At 39.3% G+C, this 17,310-nt stretch overlaps 1 protein-coding gene across 1 annotated transcript; it reads right to left on the bottom strand.

The window, feature by feature from the left end:
* Positions 1–315: 315 nt before the first annotated feature.
* PSMA1 (proteasome 20S subunit alpha 1) lies at positions 316–8,565 on the bottom strand. Its single transcript, XM_074918480.1, has 10 exons — positions 8,486–8,565; positions 7,716–7,760; positions 6,122–6,223; positions 5,534–5,637; positions 4,611–4,699; positions 3,889–3,959; positions 2,846–2,975; positions 2,141–2,220; positions 1,155–1,259; positions 316–672 (listed from the first exon to the last, which is right to left on the bottom strand). The coding sequence occupies exons 1-10, from the start codon at positions 8,486–8,488 to the stop codon at positions 616–618; spliced, it is 786 nt and encodes a 261-aa protein (XP_074774581.1). The 5' UTR covers positions 8,489–8,565; the 3' UTR covers positions 316–615.
* Positions 8,566–17,310: the final 8,745 nt, after the last annotated feature.

A 17,310-nucleotide genomic window follows, 5' to 3' on the forward strand; every position in this document is an offset into this window, starting at 1 on the left:
ACCAGCTGGTTGGCAGCTTCATTCTGCAACATTTCTGGTAAACACAACCAGAAATGTCTTTTCAGGCTGAGTTTGAGACAACGACACAACAACACGGGGACACATGCTGCATCTTATTTGTTCCACGGTTTTGTAGTTTCATAGGTATTTCAGTCCTCTCAGTTCAACTGTTTCCAAGAGTACCACATTTACACATAGCAAGTGCGTGCTCACTCTGACAAATGGTCAAATACATGATGGCACCTTGGTTTGACACAAGTATTTGAATAGTTGTTTGGTCAGATTAAAAAAGAAAAAAACCCAAACCCACAGCAATTCCAAGAAAGTGATTTATTTCCACTTGTCCTTACAAGTTAAAGACAGTATGCTTTTCATTAAAAAACAGTATCATGTACTATTTAGAAAATGATTACACCTTTCTTGTCAAAGAAAACACACCCAGTTATGACCTCCTGTCTACCTTTTAAGGATAGGTGGGTTGGTTTCTTTCTTTAAGAGTAATCCTCAGAATGTATCAGCAGAAAATGCATATAGGTGAGGATAAAGTTACCAGCAAATGGATAAACGTTCCTGTATAATTAGACATACGTTAACACAGAGGAACTCATCCACCAACTAGTGCTCCATCGGCTCCTCTGCCTTTTCTGCGGGTTCATCAGCAGGCGGAGCAGGCTTAAAGAGAGGAAAAGTATTTTAGGAAGGCAGAAGACAACACTTGACAAAGTGAGCATCAGGAGTGGTAAACACAGCTCATGTCAGCAAACAGCTTACAAAGTAGCATTATCCAAATTAAACATGGAACAGAACAGAGATGGTAATTAGGAGACTAAGGATGCATCTTGTGACGGGCATGAGAAAAGTATATAGCCACTTCTGTTGCAAAAAAGTAAACACTTGTACTTGATCAAAGATAAGGAAAGATGACATTGGCACAGCCGGGTGCCAGTTCAACATAAGCTGATTTAATAAGCATCTCAGTCTCCAGCTAACATAAGGTTTTCATATAGTAACTTTAAAAAAAAAAAAAAAAAAAAAAAAAAATCACATTCTTAAAACTCTGCTAGAGTAGCAGAGAGCTAAATGACCTACCGTGTTTATGTTAATAAAATGCTGCCTTTCAAGAAAGCCTATTGATTTGCATCTAAACCACACACCTTTCTCTGCGGTCTCTCCTCAAGACCTTCTAGGAATGGTGCTACATCATCATCGTCATAGATGGTAAACTCCATGTCTTTGCCAACAATTCCAATGGAAACATTCTGTGAAGCAAAATTTCAAAAGAAGTGAGAAGCATTTTTTTGCTAATAACTCTGATTTTACAGCTTTCTCTTGTGAAACAGAGTTCCCTCCTGTGATAAAGAGCCTCCTCGTGCTGTTGGTGTCTACTTAAGTTAAAAAGGAAACTGAGATATACTCCCTCTTTGGTAGATTCTACTAGGAAAGGAAAGGGAAGTGGATTTATACCCTACAAAAGCTATCACGTTTCAAAATCTTGTAAGTAAACCCACTTTTCAAGGGTTTCAATTTCTTTCAATTTTTTGTTTTCTTTTTAATAACATACACAATTTTCCAAAATCACTTATTTTAATCTTATTTTCCATTTTCATTATTTTAAAAGTTCTAAGGGGCTAAGAATAGAAAAAATTAAACATGGAAAAGGACAGATCAGCCACAAGCAGAACACCAATTAATATCCTTAAAATTTTCCCGCTCAGTAGTTCAATTCATTGTCAGAAGTTTCTGCAATTTTCTGATGCTGGATACTCCATCAACTGTTTCTGCATTACCTTCCCATTACCTTCCCTGACCTCCCAGATTAATTACTGACTGTGCTTACAATGCAAAGTTGTGATTCTAGTTGCATGTAATGTATCTTAAACAGTGATCAAAGTTTAAAATAGAATGAGGCAACCAGAGAAACAAGGTCTTGTTTAGAGAAAGTAACATTTTTGTTAAGAAACTTAAATCTGAGATAATTAAGGAAACTGTAGATAAGCTGGTGACATGAAGTGAACATGATATTATCTACTAGTATCCAGCTTCCAAACTGCAGTGGCAGCCATACTTTACATTAATTTTGTCACAGTAATTTCTATAACAGTGACAGTAAAATTTCTTGGTAAGAAAACCCAGTGTTTACCTTGGTGGTCAGATCCTGTTCAGCAGGAAGAGTCTCTCTCAGGGCACGCAGTCCGTGTTTAACTAGCTCATTTAGATTACCTTAAAATGAAATCAGAAAGACATTTACAAACTACATGGTATTACCTCTGGACACTCATTTCCTCTTCTTCCCATCCCTAGTTGGCAACGAGACAAACAGCTCAGCTAACCTGACTTCCAGAGCTCCTCTCCTTTCTGGTACTGAACAAGAGTTCTTCCAGTCCTTCCCTACATTTGAGGTCAAATGCACCTGGTTTTGGCACCTGCCTTGACTCCAGTGCAGTGATAATCAATTTCTTTTTTTCCCCCCCAAGCAGCTACTCAATAGAATCATTATCACAATTTCATACAAAAATATGTTCACCATTTTAAATGCACCACCTAAATACCTGCCCTGCTCTGATATGGAAATAACTGTACTTTTCCTGGGTTAAAAAGGGCAGAGGCCTTTTACTTTTATTTCTGCTTTTCTGAACAGAACTACTTTTCATTAGATATAAGAAGCATCCAGATATTAAGACATGAAATCTATTATGTTTACAATTGTGTCTTCATGCAGATTTACACTTACACTAAACCTGGCTCCCAAAATTTACCTATCTTACTAAATGCGAAAGAACAGCACGGTAGCAGAATATAAGCTGTATAATTGACGAATATCATTAGACAGGGTTCCATTACTCACAGTCAGTAAATTCAGCCATGTGTCTCTCCAAGTAAGTTCGCGCTGACTGTGAACGAGCACCAATGGACATTGCTTTGCAGTCAAAATAGTTTGCAGAGGGACAAGTCTGGAAAATATGAGGACCCATATCCTACAAAGAGAGAAAAAAACCCAGAGAATGTAAAACAAATATGTAAATTCATACCAAGTCTGCTGCTGGAACACATAGTATTTTCTAAACCAGTTTTGCTGCACAGCTTATATGTATGCATATAAATATATTGCTTCTCATATCACTGTTCTTATACAATTACTTCAAAACTACTGTAAAAAAAAACAATTATGTAAAAAAAATAAATCTTTCTTTACACTTTATTTGTTAAAATGCAGTTTTTATGTGGGCAGGATAACTGGCAGCAAAACTGTTTCTCTGTTCCATAAACTGTACCATGCTTATGTATGCTTCCTACTTCACGGCTTGCAGCAGATATTTTACACACATTCCACCTTATCTGCACAAAAGTAAAAACCCACTGTAGACTTGACCATGCCATGTGAGATTTCAGGCAAGGTGACAATTTCCTTCAACCTTCCTCATGTCAAAAATCTTGAGGGCAGAGATTCTGTCTGTTGCTGCATTAAGCAAACTGTTGTTGCTAAACAAGTGAGAGCCCAGTGATGATTTCCACATCCATTTTTCATAAAAATTATTTCAAATAATAGTTTGTAATGCTTCATAAACAATAGTAAAAGAATTACTGTCATCGTGGGATCAACAAGTTGATCCCTTAAAACACAAATTGATTTTTGCGGTATCTCATTTTGCACCTTAAAATAATTAGTTTTTCATTTCTACAAATGTTCATAGCTCGTCCTACCTACATTTGGGGTGCACATATTTAAAAGTTATGTTTTAGGGTAAGACACAGAAAATTATTTCCTTATTCAGAGAATTCTGATGAGTCTGCCTCTTCCATCTTACCCTCTTAACATTTATTTGTTGTATAAAATTGTATTAAGCACATTTTCTTTTAGATCAACAGCAACTAGCACAGCTTACTTACATCATAACCTGCAATGAGCAGTCCTACACCATATGGTCTTCTGCCATAACGCTGCGTTGGTATCTGGGTTTCTAAAGCAAGCTAAGGAAACAATCTCAAAATAACATGTTAATTACCCCAACGTTTTCCAAGTCAAGCAGAGATGCACCAAAATCATTATATAGTCTTTGCAAACCTTTCTGCAGGAGCAAAAGGTATGCTCAAAAGAAACAGATCTCATAACTTATTTGGCATAACAACTTCTTTTTCACTGAAAGAAAATTTAGCAGTTACCTTCCAGGAAAAACTGAGTGCTGCATTCAAGCAAGCAATACAAACAGTTCACATAATGCTGCACAGGCTTATATAAATTCTGAACTTTTTCTTTTGCAGAGATAGAAGCTGCCACAGAAAAAAAAAAAATCTGAGCAAGCAGGTACAATCCAGTAGATGATCATACTTTGAATAGTGCAGTCATCTTTCCTCCCCCAACTCCAGAGGCATGGGGCTGTGTAACAGAACAGCGTCATATTAAACACAGCACAGCACTTCATTGCTTCTCTACCAGTTCAGTGCATATGATAGGATATTGTCTAACAGAATAGACAAGCAATGTGAATAAAGAAACTTCAAATTAACTTTTTCCATTTAATACAACTTTTAAGCTGTGATATATGAAAAACATTTTATGAACAAGTAAAAAGCTATAAAACTGTTACAAGCGCAAAAAACCCAAAGGATACTGCTTCCAATTAATGACACTAGGCGAGAAACTGGAAGAGGTCTATCAAACACAAATCTAGAATCCAGACACTCCTGACGCATGAAATTGCTAGGAGGAGAGAAGAAAATCAAAGGGAAAAAAACCAAAAAAATCAAACCAATTCACAGATCAGAGTCACAATGAGTTTTTAAGTCAATACTTGTATGCTCAGGTAAAGCATTTTTGTTTCAGCTCTGCTTGTTGAGAAAAAGGGTCAAAGACATTACATAATTTCATTTCATCATGACCCATAATTGTTATTTAGAAAGTTAACCACAGGTCTGGAAGAGTAGTATAGTATTTCAGTCATACAAATGCAAAGAAGGTAGAAGTTCACACAGGCAACACACAGATCATCTGCAAAAAGCCACAGTTAAATGGTAACAATTCTTTGTAATACTAGAGCAATTAAAATTTATTTTAGAAATTCTTCCTATGCCTTGTTTATCCTTTCCTATCAAACTGAGGAATGTGGTGTACTTTTACTCATCTGATGAAACTGTAACCAGCAGGTAAAAGCAAGCCCCTCTGAAGCCAACACATAAAGCAGCAAATGTTTTTAATCACTTTCTTAAATATGTGTACACAGAAACAGCTGATAGAAGGAAATATGTGATCCACTTTCTCAGACTGCTTGGAAACCCCACCACACTGAGAAAACCAGACAGGTCTGTCTTACCAGTAACAAAACCAAAGAGCAAGATTTTGGGCCAAACAAATGAGATTTCTGCCAAATAGTTAAAAATCTGCCAGAATTCCATGCTGAGGTCTTTGGCATAGTACAACAGAGCAGTAAGTCAAGACTAATCCTTAGCTGACCAGAAAAGCTCATTTGCAATAGTCTACAAATGAACTTTCACTCCTTATTGCAGAACTGTGTATGTCAACAGCTGAGATACTCACCACAAGAGTCTTGCATCAGCAGTAAGTCCAGCAATTGAGATACCAATATGGTTGTCAACGTACAGGATTTTTTTCTGATGAGCTGCCAGCTCAGACTGTGCTCTCTACACATAAAAGGAGAAAGCTATGTGGCAGACTGACCAGTTTGCCAAGCACTGTGGAGAAATCTGCTAATATTTATAGCAAGAACCGAATATGATCATGAAACAATAAAAAAAATACAATTTATAAGCTTGCAACAGAAGACAAGAAAAACCTAATTCCACTTCAGTAGGAAACTGTCAGAATGAAAGAAAGAACAGACACTCAAGCTTTGGGAAGAGAAATAAATGGTTTTACTACTTAATAAGTAATTAAAAAAAAGGGAGTGCATTTTTTTAAGGGGAAAAAATCTTTCACTCACTTCACCATTTTGTGAAAATCTGCTTTGCATAGGTACTGAAAATATTTATAGTTCTATACTGGTACTCAAGCAAAAGGAAACTGGGATTGCATTACGTTACATATAAAAGTTGACTGTGCAAAACTAACTTGCCAAACCAAATCTTTTCTACTAATGTTGTCCCGAGAACACAGTTTTAAAGTTACCTTGAGAGCAACCAGAACAGCATGCGTTTTCGACTTCAGCCCCACGGTAGCTGAGCCTTGTTTCACAGCTTCCATGGCATATTCTATTTGATGAATTCGGCCCTACAGAATAAAATCAAAAGGTAATCATTCTAAAGTTAATTCTCTATATCAATTTGCAATGGGTTTTGATTTTCGTACCTTTGATTTCCCCCTCAACAGGTACACATACAGCGTAACAGTTTAAACCTACCACCACCAGACTTCCTCAATTATCTTCTGCAAACACCTCACCATTAACCCACAAAAATCTGGCCATCTGAGTCACTTATGACTGCCTACAAAAAACCAGGAAAACTAAAAAGAAAGGGTGAATAATCTTGATGTTACAAGAATCAAAAGACTTTTGTCACTGTCTTCAGAGGAATTAGTATTTGACTCAATGTGGCTGAAAGACAGAACTTCAAGCTGAAGTTGGATGCTTAACTTTTAATCGAGTTTCCTGAAGAAATGGAGTCTTATGCAATTGTTGTGTCTCACCATCCATTCCCTAATAACTTCTGAACAAGTTATTAGTCAACTGCAGTAAAGTCTGAAAGAGGAGTAGAGGTCTTGAAGACAATTAAGTCCCTACAAGTTCTGCAAAGGCAGCCCGGAGCTTTGCAGGAAAATAAGACAATGCCCTTTTAATGCAACCATCGAAGGCAAAGTAGCTAATTTTCTGCACTGTAGTTGGCCAGCCTACATCAAACAGCCAGCACATCCACTGCTACTGTGCAAGTACTGGAATTACTAACCACAGCACACAGCTGCATCCTACCAGTTGTGATGGAGTGCAATGTAGTAGCTGTTATAATGAAATGCACTGGGGATAATCTACAGGAAATTACCTTCTATTAAATTGTTGGGGTTATTTTTGGTAAAAGGTTTTTGATTTGATTTATTTAGAGATATACAAAGTCCACTAGATGCTTAAAATATGCTAATGTTCCATTTCATCCCCTAATTGATAGCAGTACAGAATCACTGTGACCTGTCCAACATGTATTTATCAACTTCCATGAATGACCTGCAAGGCTGTACAAGTGTGAAACCCTTTCTGGCCTTGAACCACATATTTCTTTTTCTTTACAACAATATTTGAAAGTATCTCCCAATAAAATATGATTATTCTTTGCTCCTGTATTAACAATGCTAAGAATTATTATGGTACCATATCACTGTCTCACCTGCAGGAATGTATGGTCTGTAAATTGATCATAGAACCATAAAATAGTTTGGGTTGGAAATGACCTTTAAAGATGATCAAATTCCAACCCCCAATGATGACAGCATCTATTTCGTACCTCACAGGTACATTCAGACAGCAACTGCCTTATGTGCTCTGAGGTAACCAGGTCCATCCTAAGCATCATTCATGTTCACACATGAGAAGCTTAGAGATGTGCCAGTAGCTTTCTGGAAACCCACAGCCTACCAAAGCCAAAGGAGGCAGACTGCAGTAAGCTTTATGCACCCGAACACAACCTATACTGTCGTGATACCACTGCTGCAAGAGCGAAGGAAAACCAAAAAGCAAGTAACAAGCCAGTTAGGAAGCTCTGAGAGATTTTACCTGCGGGCTCCAAACTGTGACATCATTGTCATACTGGTTGCGAAACTAGAACGAACAAAATAAGATCTATTAGCACAACTAATAAGCAGGCAGAAAGAGCACTGCGGAGGGAAGTTCTGGGCGTTTTCTTTACGGGGCCTTTGACACGAAGTATTTGTTGGCAGGCCCGGAACAGGGGACCGTTCTCCGGCCGAGTCTCCGCGCAGCCGGAGGAAGAGCCCCCACTTACCGGGCGGCACAAGCCCGGAGCCGGAGCGCGGCGAACCCGCCGCCGCGCCCCGACACGGCGGGGGAGCAGCATTCAGGCGCGCGAGGCCCCGGTGCCCGTGCGGGGAAGGGCCGCTGCCTGCCCCGCTCCCCGCCGGTACGGCCGCGGGACGCCCTGCCGGGCCCTGCCGGGTTAACGGCGCCGCTCCGCCCGCCCGGCCCGTTTCGGGGCAGCCATGACCCACCTCTCTGCAGCGTCACGCCGGCCCGGGCCGATGGGGTCGCGCCCCACCGCCACCGCGCCCCCCTCCCGCCCTCCCCGGGCACCACCGCCCCGCCGAGGGGAGCGCGGCCGCCCCCTTCCCCGGGCAGTCCCGGGCCCCGGCTGCGAGGCCCAGGCTCAGCCCCGGCCCGCGGCCAGCCCGGCCCCGCATGGCCCGGGAACTGCTTACTCACGGCCGCGTCCCCTCCTTCTCGCCCTCCCTCCCGCCCGCCCCCCCCGCTCGCTCCGCAGCCCGGGCACGGGGCGCAGGGTGCCCCGGCCCGGCCCGGCCGCCCCTCACCATCCTCCTTCCCCCGACAGCGGCGCGGGCTCCGGGGCAGCGAGGCGGGACCGCTCCGGCAGCGATCGCTCTGGGCTGGAAGCGGCCAAGCAGCGCGAGCCGCACCCCGAGTCATCGATCGACCGCGCCCCGCCCCGCCCCCGGAGCGAGCGGCACCGGGCGGGTCCCGCCCCGGCGGCGCATGCGCAGTCCCGCGGGGAGCGCCGGGCCCGGCAGCGGCCTTCCGAGAGCCGGCGGGCTGCGGCGAGGGAGCTTGGGACCGCCGTGCCGCCCTCCCCCGGCGCCCGGAGGCGCTGCGGGCCTGCCCTAGTCGTGGGCCGCTTTCTGGCGCCGTCCCCCCTCAGTCCGCGGAACCGGGCAGCTGCTCTGCGCCGAAGGTCCCGAACGGCTCCCTCCAGCCGGCCTTGCCCGTGCTTCTCGCGGGTCGGTTTCTCTTACTCAGAACGATGCAGCACGTCTCTGAAGATTCCTGTGTGCAAATTTCATTACTTGAGGAAAACTCGCATTGTGGCATTTTAAATTAATATATTTTTCTTATTAAAACTCAACGGTAGCCATCTTACTGCCTTTGACAAAGCTGCAGCATTTTGAAAACGGCTAAAGATAAAGGCACCTAAAATAGGATTCATGTGCTATTAATTGCCGTTTCTTTGTACTTTGAGAAATTCCCTCTTTGTTCTTCATGGCCACAGGATTCAAAGAGCACGGGAACAAACACAGTTGTTAACAGCCATTGGTACAAATATGGTTTAAGTTATACGAAAACCTTAGCTACGGGTAGAAGTACCTATGGATAAATCCAATCGCAGTTACTCTTTTAAAAAATGATTAAAAAACCCCCCACCGCTGCCAAGTTCATAAAAGCTGCCTATAAAACAGCTGTGAGAATTTGTTCACTGAATTGTGAGTTTGTTGCACAGATGCACACAGATGCTCGGAAAGGTACTGTAGAACCATTGACATGAGGTTTGTACTGGTTTACCCCTCACTTATTTTTTCCACTCTGAGGCAAAATCTGTGGAGAAAGGGGTAACTCTGGACTGTCCATGTGTTGCACCGATCTTGTGTAGACAGTGAGCATATGAACGGGACCTCTTGCTTCAGCAGGCCACAAAGTCCAATCCTACCTGTTCTAAAGCCACTAGAAGAAGGTTTTAAAGCTGTATTTCAGCCGCTTCCCTTTTATCACAAGCATGCAGTTTATGGTGTGCTTCCCAAAACTGCAGCTAAGTTTTCATACAGTGTCCAGGATAACAACGCCTAGGAGCTTAAGCATTTCAGGGTAAAAAAACCCAAATGAAGGCAGACTAAAACAACAGCCACAGTTAATCAGATGTAGCAGACTGGAAATCCTCTTATATTTCTGTTTTGGAAAAAAAAAAATGGGTACAGGAAGTCTCTGAAATTATATAAAGCTAAATGAGAACCACTATTATGAATTATGTTAGAAAAATATTACTGTGTCTTTCTTAATTACAGCTAGAATGTGATTAAATTTCTAAATGGGTCTTTTTGCTTTCAATGATAAAAAACTACAAGTGCTTAATAAAAATTAACTGCTTACAGGAGCTCTTATTTTGGACAATGTAAAATACTTTTATATAGTTGTAACTAAAAAGTGAGTTAAAAATTACTATGAGAACTCCTCCATCACTCGAGTTATGACAAAAGAGAATCAATTAATACTGTATTGATATGTTTTTTTAAACAAGTATCTAGCTGCTGAAGTCACAGCCATTAAAGTCAAACTAGTATTCTATCACCTTTTGACTACTGCAAAACCAATGACACATTTCTCTTACCACTGGAGAATTTTCTCTTTTTCCCTGGAGAGGGCTACAGTGTTGATTAAAAAAAAAAACAACTAACCAGACTGATTTAAATTATCTAACTTGGTTTGTTATTTTTAAGCTTTCCGATTAATAAAAAATCATTTGATCTGAATTAACTTCTTTTCTTCAACACTACTTGATGTGCATTCAAACAGGATATATAAACATTTTATTAAGTGAGCTGAACAGCTTTCAAGTTTCACTGAGCTTTCAGTAAATATTCACGCAGCCTCTGCTATAATGCCATTCTGTAATAACTTCCTACAGTGATAAGGGACTCCCTAAGATCCGTTTACTCCACCTACAGTAACAGAACAATAGACAGATATTTCCTCTATTTTGGCAAAAGTGTTTGCTTTGTTAGAACACTAAACTACGCCAAGACTTTCTATTGTTCTGTCTACATACAGCAAGTAATGGTAGGAACCATGATTTTCATGATAAAAAGGCAGGGTTTGTAAAACTTCACAGACAAAGTTGGTAAAAGCTGTATAAATGAAGAACTGCTGGAAGCTATATGAACTACTGTATAGGTTTATTAAATGACAACTAAGTATTTTCCTGAGTAATCTTTCTTCCTTTATTACATGATAGAAAAATATATTCAAAACCAAACTAACCAGATGTCCAGCTATTAAAAATTTATTCTAAAGCCAACTGATTCGGGTCCTGTGAGAGCAGGAAGGGTGGCATGGAATGGAGCTCCAGCTGCTCTCCAGTGCTTCAGGCAGCACAACATATTCCCAGGGCAGCAGGACAAGAGGATGTCAGAGGCAGGAATAATCTCTCAAAAAGGGAAATGCTCACTGTGGAAGGAAGTCATTCACTTCCCTTCTGAATGCTCCTGCTTGCCCTTTAGGCTCAGTACGAGCCCTCAATGGGCAGGGCTAAAGCCAGAGGGTTTGTCATGTATTTCTGATTACATCTCAGTGCATTGGTGTTAAAAAGCACCCAACCTATTCCCCACTCACGTATTTGAACCAAGAGGTTAATTTTTAAATACAAAATAAGAGAAAGGAATGAACAAGGCAAAATCAAATACCTCTTTTTCAGATTTTGCATATATTTTGTCCAAGTATGGCAGTTACTGAAATTAGTGAAGTTAGTAGTTTGTCATACATTCTTAGAAAATTTGAATGAAGGCCTTAAATGAGAGTTTCAGTAAAATTTAAGCAATGCATAAGCATTATGTTGACCTCTGCACCCGAGAAAATGTCACCCTTGCTATATTTAATGGTGGCACAGTGGCCTGCACAAAATGATCTGCCTCACAGGAGATAAAAATCTGCATGACAAAAGGCTGCGCTAACACAGACTCAGTTGATAGACACCGCAGAAAAAACAGTGCTGAGTAACCAGGATGGTTAAACTGCTGTTTCCTCCAAGCCATGGGACACAACTTCACACTGATTTTGTCTCTGCTGTATCTGATCCATTATTAAATACCTACAAAACTCTCCCAATTATCCCAGGTATATCACAGATATTAATTTTATAGTACTAAAAGCTAGAGGAAAGTGCATCAAATATTTTCTTTGGCAACAGTCTTAATATCACTATTGCATAATTCTATAGAAGGTTTGAATTAATAGAAAAAGAGGATTAAGAAATACCAATTCAATTGTAGAGAAAAAAGTGAATGACAAGCAGCAATCAACATACTACACCAATAAATCACAAAAGACTATGGGACTGAAAAGTAAAACTAAAAGTATTGTCATATTAAACAATCTACTTATAAAACATCTATGTTCACAGAGAAAGTATTTTCTCACTTTTAGTTTCACAGTTGGCAACTTGATAATCAGGATCACTTCAGAGAAATTAATACACAAATGTGTACATGCTCTACAAAAACATGTTCAGTGCTCAGTAACGGCCAAATTAAAGCACAAAACGTAACACGTTACTATGCCACTGTCTAAATCCATAGTGCATCTGACACCATTCAGACTTGAATACTGGCTGTGATTCCTGTTTCCCACCTTAAAAGGATGTGGCATTACTGAAGGCAGTGGGAAAAGCAGAAATAATGATTCAAATTATGGAATAGCTTCATATAAAAAATGCCAGTAAAGAGTAAAATTCTTCATTTTAAGTAACAGATAAGTGAGGAAAAGTGATGAATGCTCATCAAATCACAACTGCCATGGAGATGCTTCTCTCTGCCCTCCTACACTGGTATTTGATGTCAATAAAAGCAGCAGGTTCAAGCAAAGACACGTCCTGAGACGTGTCATACCTGTGCTGTGAAAACCTTTGCACCTGAACACATTGTGGTCTTCTGGTTGTGTATTGAGAGAGCACCTGGATGAATTCTCAGACAAAACCAATTTTTCAAGCTACCTTACAATATTGCCGATACAATGTCTGAACTAAGCGCAGCAGTGAAAAAATAGCTAACCTAAAACATGCATATACAGTCTCAAGAGAAATTAGTGATACTATTTTGTCCTATGTTATGCTTCCAGCGTAGTTATAAACAGCATCTGACATCTGAGCGATGACAGGCATTGCTCTGCAGAGATTAATATACAGGAACTAAAAGGCAAGGTCATTATGCCTCCTCTTCTGCTGATTCACTGAGAAAACAACATTCCACCAAGTCCCCTTTTGGGATGCCACTCACCAGCAGTCTAAGTTAACCACTGTGCTGCTGTGTACTGCACTCCTGTAGCTGCATGGAGTTTTTTTGGTGAAAGATTGGCTCCACTGGGGTCAATGGTTGCACACCCAGGGACTGCAAGTTTTGTGCTACCTAGGCACAGCAGATTGCAAAAGAAAGCAAACTGTTGCGCCAGAGTAGGAGACAGACTGAATGAAGGCAGCGTCTTCATCCCCTTGGAGAAGGGGAAGGACAGGTCCCAGGGAGATCTGGGAGCCACTCCTGTCAGACAGACAAGCGCTTATGCACAAGGAGGAATGGGCATATTACTGTAATAGTCAAATACCCTACTTTAATTTCTTTGGGTTGTATTTCATGACTCATGCAGTATAGCTTCCTGCACTAAGTATAACAATAAAAGTGTTATCAATTAATCTCAACCTTCCTCAAATGAAAAAAAAAACAACCTATTGCTTAGTATCTAGGAATTGTTGGGAGTTTGACTGTTACTACTGGGGGAAAAGAAGTGGTCAACATTAGCTGCTGGAGACTTGAAGGTACTATTTGTGCTAAAGAGGAAGGATGAAGTAAAGCTTGCTAGCCAAGCAAAAGTCAGGCTTTTCCTAAAACAGGTAACAAAAAGTGAACTGCACTAGGCAAGTAACTCTCCAACTTTTATAACAATGATATCCCTATTTAAGTGAAATGTGTGACGCTAAGAAACTAAGGACAGCAAAATCCTGAGAAAAATAATTTAATTTGTACAGTTAGCTGACTTTTTTGTATTGTATAGTGAATGTCCAGCTGATGATCAATCATCTAGGTCAACATGAGAGGGGGTGGATACCTTCTTCTGGAACACAGTACAGGACTCTTAAAAATTCAAGGAAACTACAGAAGAGACATCTTAAAACAGTGGTGTTATTTCTTCCCTCGTTAAAAGACAAACACCCCCTCCAACCCCCCCCCAAATTGTCTTCTTGTCCACTGTAGTCTACAAATACTGGAGGGCAGAAATGGCAATCACCCTTGTTTCAGAAGACCCTTCAGTTTCATGTGCTGTACTTAGTTGGTCTGCATTTACACCTACTTGAGTCTCAAATCACCACGGCTGATAATCACTTCACATTAAGTGCCTCTTACACTTCTCAAGTCACTGATTTGTGTCTTTTGATTTTAATGCCACAAACCTGGATCTTAATCTCTAAAATAAAACCGAGTTTAAATAATAACCCAAACACCCTGATTCCAGACTGACATACATACAAACATTTCAGCTTCATGTACATGGGTTGGTTTCATCAAAATAAGATTACTTAAAATTAGATTAAATTGGATATTGTCATAATACATTCAGGACTGAATATTTTGACCAAGTTTCTTTGGGAACTGCCTTACTCTCTCAACAATGCGCACAGTTCATATTTAGATTTAATGCAGGTAATAAATTTACTTCATTAATAGATATTTTGATGTGAAAAGACTACTTAATTGTAAGCATGTCATATTTGATGACATTTTCATCAAGGTTAAGACTGAGGGCAAAAATTTGACAGCTGCTATAAATGTACATACTTATCTTTAGGATCATTTAAATATGACCTCAGAAGTGCTTGCAAAGGAAAAAAAATCTATCATTTTGTATTCAGTACTGTAAATAGGAAAAAATACCTTGTCTCTATAAATGATGCCAAACTCCTTTCCTATTCTTTTGCAAGTTCTCAGTAGAGATGCAGACATTTCTTTCTCTATAGCAGCCTTGCATTCATGTTGCCAAATGCATTTTTTAACATTTTTTGAACCATTGATCAATTTAAAACACCAGAATATTTTGTAATGAAAAATGTTAACTACACAAATTTTAAAAGTCTATTCCTAATTTTTTTAAATCCATAGCTCTTGTGAACTGACATCATTTGTCCTTTTCAGGACAGGCCTTCCGGGCAACTAACCTTGTTTGATCATCAAAGCTGGCTGGGAAAGACCAGGCAATGCTGAATGCAGGCTAAAATAATCCCCGTGGAAAAAGAACTGCAGAGAAGAGTCTGGCTCTTTCTGTCCAGTCCTGGAACAAACAAGGGCACAAGGTTCAACACAGTAGAGCTGTTGTAGCACATCCTGGTCATGGAAATAGTTTTTATTTCTCAGTTCTTGTTTGAGTAAAATAAAAATATATTTGGAAATTCACATGGATATTATTGCTAGTTGTTTCTTGGACCTGAAATTTATTTCTTCATTCTAAGTGAGGAAGGGTTTCTGTATAATATACATTAATTATACAAGAAAAATATATTTTGAGCTATAAATTGCTCGTTACCCTAGAAGTTATAATTTAAACAGTGTACATAGTATTGTCTGAGTCATCAAAAGATAACTGAAGAACTATTATCATAATTTATGGGAGTATTATGAAATATATTGTTGGAATTTTATGAAAATCTATTAAGCTTTTTATTTCAATGAAAAAGGATGGCAGCTTTTATTTTAATGTTCTGAGGATAAAAGATCAATTTCTGTGTACATATAGCTGCATAAACTCTTTCAAATATATTAGTTGCTGTTGATTCATATTGTTGGAATTATTTTTGACTGAGTATACCTGAATCAAAACCAAAGCACCATCAAACATTCAGCAGCAGATATATAACATTTTGAGATGGACATCTATGAATGATGCACAAGTACATCAATGAATATGATATCAGCTGTATTAGCGATGACATTTTTCAAAATTTCTACCTATGAAAGAATCAAGTATAATTGTCAGCACAGATTGGAAATATCAGATAGAGTGATACAGAAATAAAGCCTCTGTAATCCATGAGACCACTAATGGATCCCATTTCCTTATGACAGACATTACTGTCATATTAAACTAATGGCTAGACAAAGTATTACCTTCTTAGTTATGCATTTATATTCCATAAATATTTTACAATGAGTACTTATATGTAGATCACACAATAAAATGTTCAGAATGTTTTTGCCACATCTATTATGGCCAAAAGTTTCTGCCTGAAAAATGGAAATGCATTCACATACAGAAGGAAATTTGTCAGAGGCTATTAAACTAAGAAAGAAAAGAAAGAAAAAGAAAAAGGAAAAGGAAAAGAAAAAGGAAATGAAAAAAAGAAAAAGAAAAAAGGAGGAAAGAGAAAAGTGAAGATCCTAGGAATGACTTACTATTCCTGGCAAGACATTAAGGATTTCTGTGACACTTCACGGGCATTTTCAAGTTCTATAGGACTGTTAAAGTTATAGTAATAGTCAGTTACGATTTAGGCAAGAATTTAGGTATTTGTGGATTACACTTTTCAAAAAGCGACTCAGCCCATTGTTAGTAAAGATTCAGTTTTTCATTAGGAAAGACTACAATACAGAATTAATATGCAGGAAAAAATAGATGTTTGAGTAAGTTTTAGTCTCAAAAAGTCTGGCTGTCATCAGCCAGGGTTTTTTACTGTTTGCCAAGCTCCTAATTTTGCTACAGAGATTTTAACAGCTTTGCTGTCATGCATATCCGTGTTTTCACAGTACAGATTTTATTTGGCGCTGCCATCTTTATTGTATATGTTCCTAAACTAACAACAATGCAAGCAGAAATCTAAGACTGTCCTGACAAATGCGAGAGAGCTTCTGGCAGCACAGTGCCCATTGTCTGCAATCATTCTGACAGATCACTGAGCTCAGACAGTGCATCATACATGCTTAAATTATGAACAAATTCCATGGATGTAAGGATAATTCTAAATCCAGAGTATTTGGCGCAACCCTTGGCTTCTAAGCCTGGTCCATGGAAGGATTCCATGATGGGCCTGAAAGGCTCTAAATTAATTCCAGATCGCCTCAGTATAACCCTGCCTTGAAACTAGCTAGTGAGTATCTACAAATCTCTGCAGTAGTTATTAGCATATCATTATATAGTCTACACATCCACACATCTGTTTTTGATTTTAAGAAGTATATCTCAAATAAATTTGTGACTACAGATGTCTCATTCACAACAGATACTGCGGCACCAACATATTTTTAAGCTGTGTTTATCACATCATTAAACAAACAGGAACAATAATTCTTTAGACAAAAGGTATTACCAAATGAAAGACTTCATACTCTGAATGGGGAAATTTAAATTTTTTTAAAAAAGACTAGAGAGAACATGAAATCAGAAGACTGTCTTTGCATTTGTACAGACCCTTTCAACTGTGTTATAATAATTAATAAAAACAGGAGGATATTTTCCAGGTTGGAAATTGAGTAGATACCTTGGGATTTTGAAAAGTGGCCAGTGACAGAGACTATTATTTTTTTGTTATGCAACTTGAAATGCATTGAGGCAAAACAATTACCATAAGGCCCTGGTTACCTCCTTGTTTCATAGTGAGCAG

The sequence above is a fragment of the Athene noctua genome, chromosome 14 (assembly GCF_965140245.1).
Source record: "Athene noctua chromosome 14, bAthNoc1.hap1.1, whole genome shotgun sequence".
Lineage (NCBI taxonomy): Eukaryota > Metazoa > Chordata > Aves > Strigiformes > Strigidae > Athene > Athene noctua.

Bases quoted from the DNA above. Each gene is read 5' to 3' on its own strand.
- PSMA1 (XM_074918480.1), bottom strand. The intron at 2,976-3,888 runs GTAAGTAAGCTG...CTCTCTTTGTAG, and splicing joins TGCTCATTGCAGGTTATGAT to GATATGGGTCCTCATATTTT. The intron at 2,221-2,845 runs GTGAGTAATGGA...TTTCATTTTAAG, and splicing joins CATGGCTGAATTTACTGACT to GTAATCTAAATGAGCTAGTT.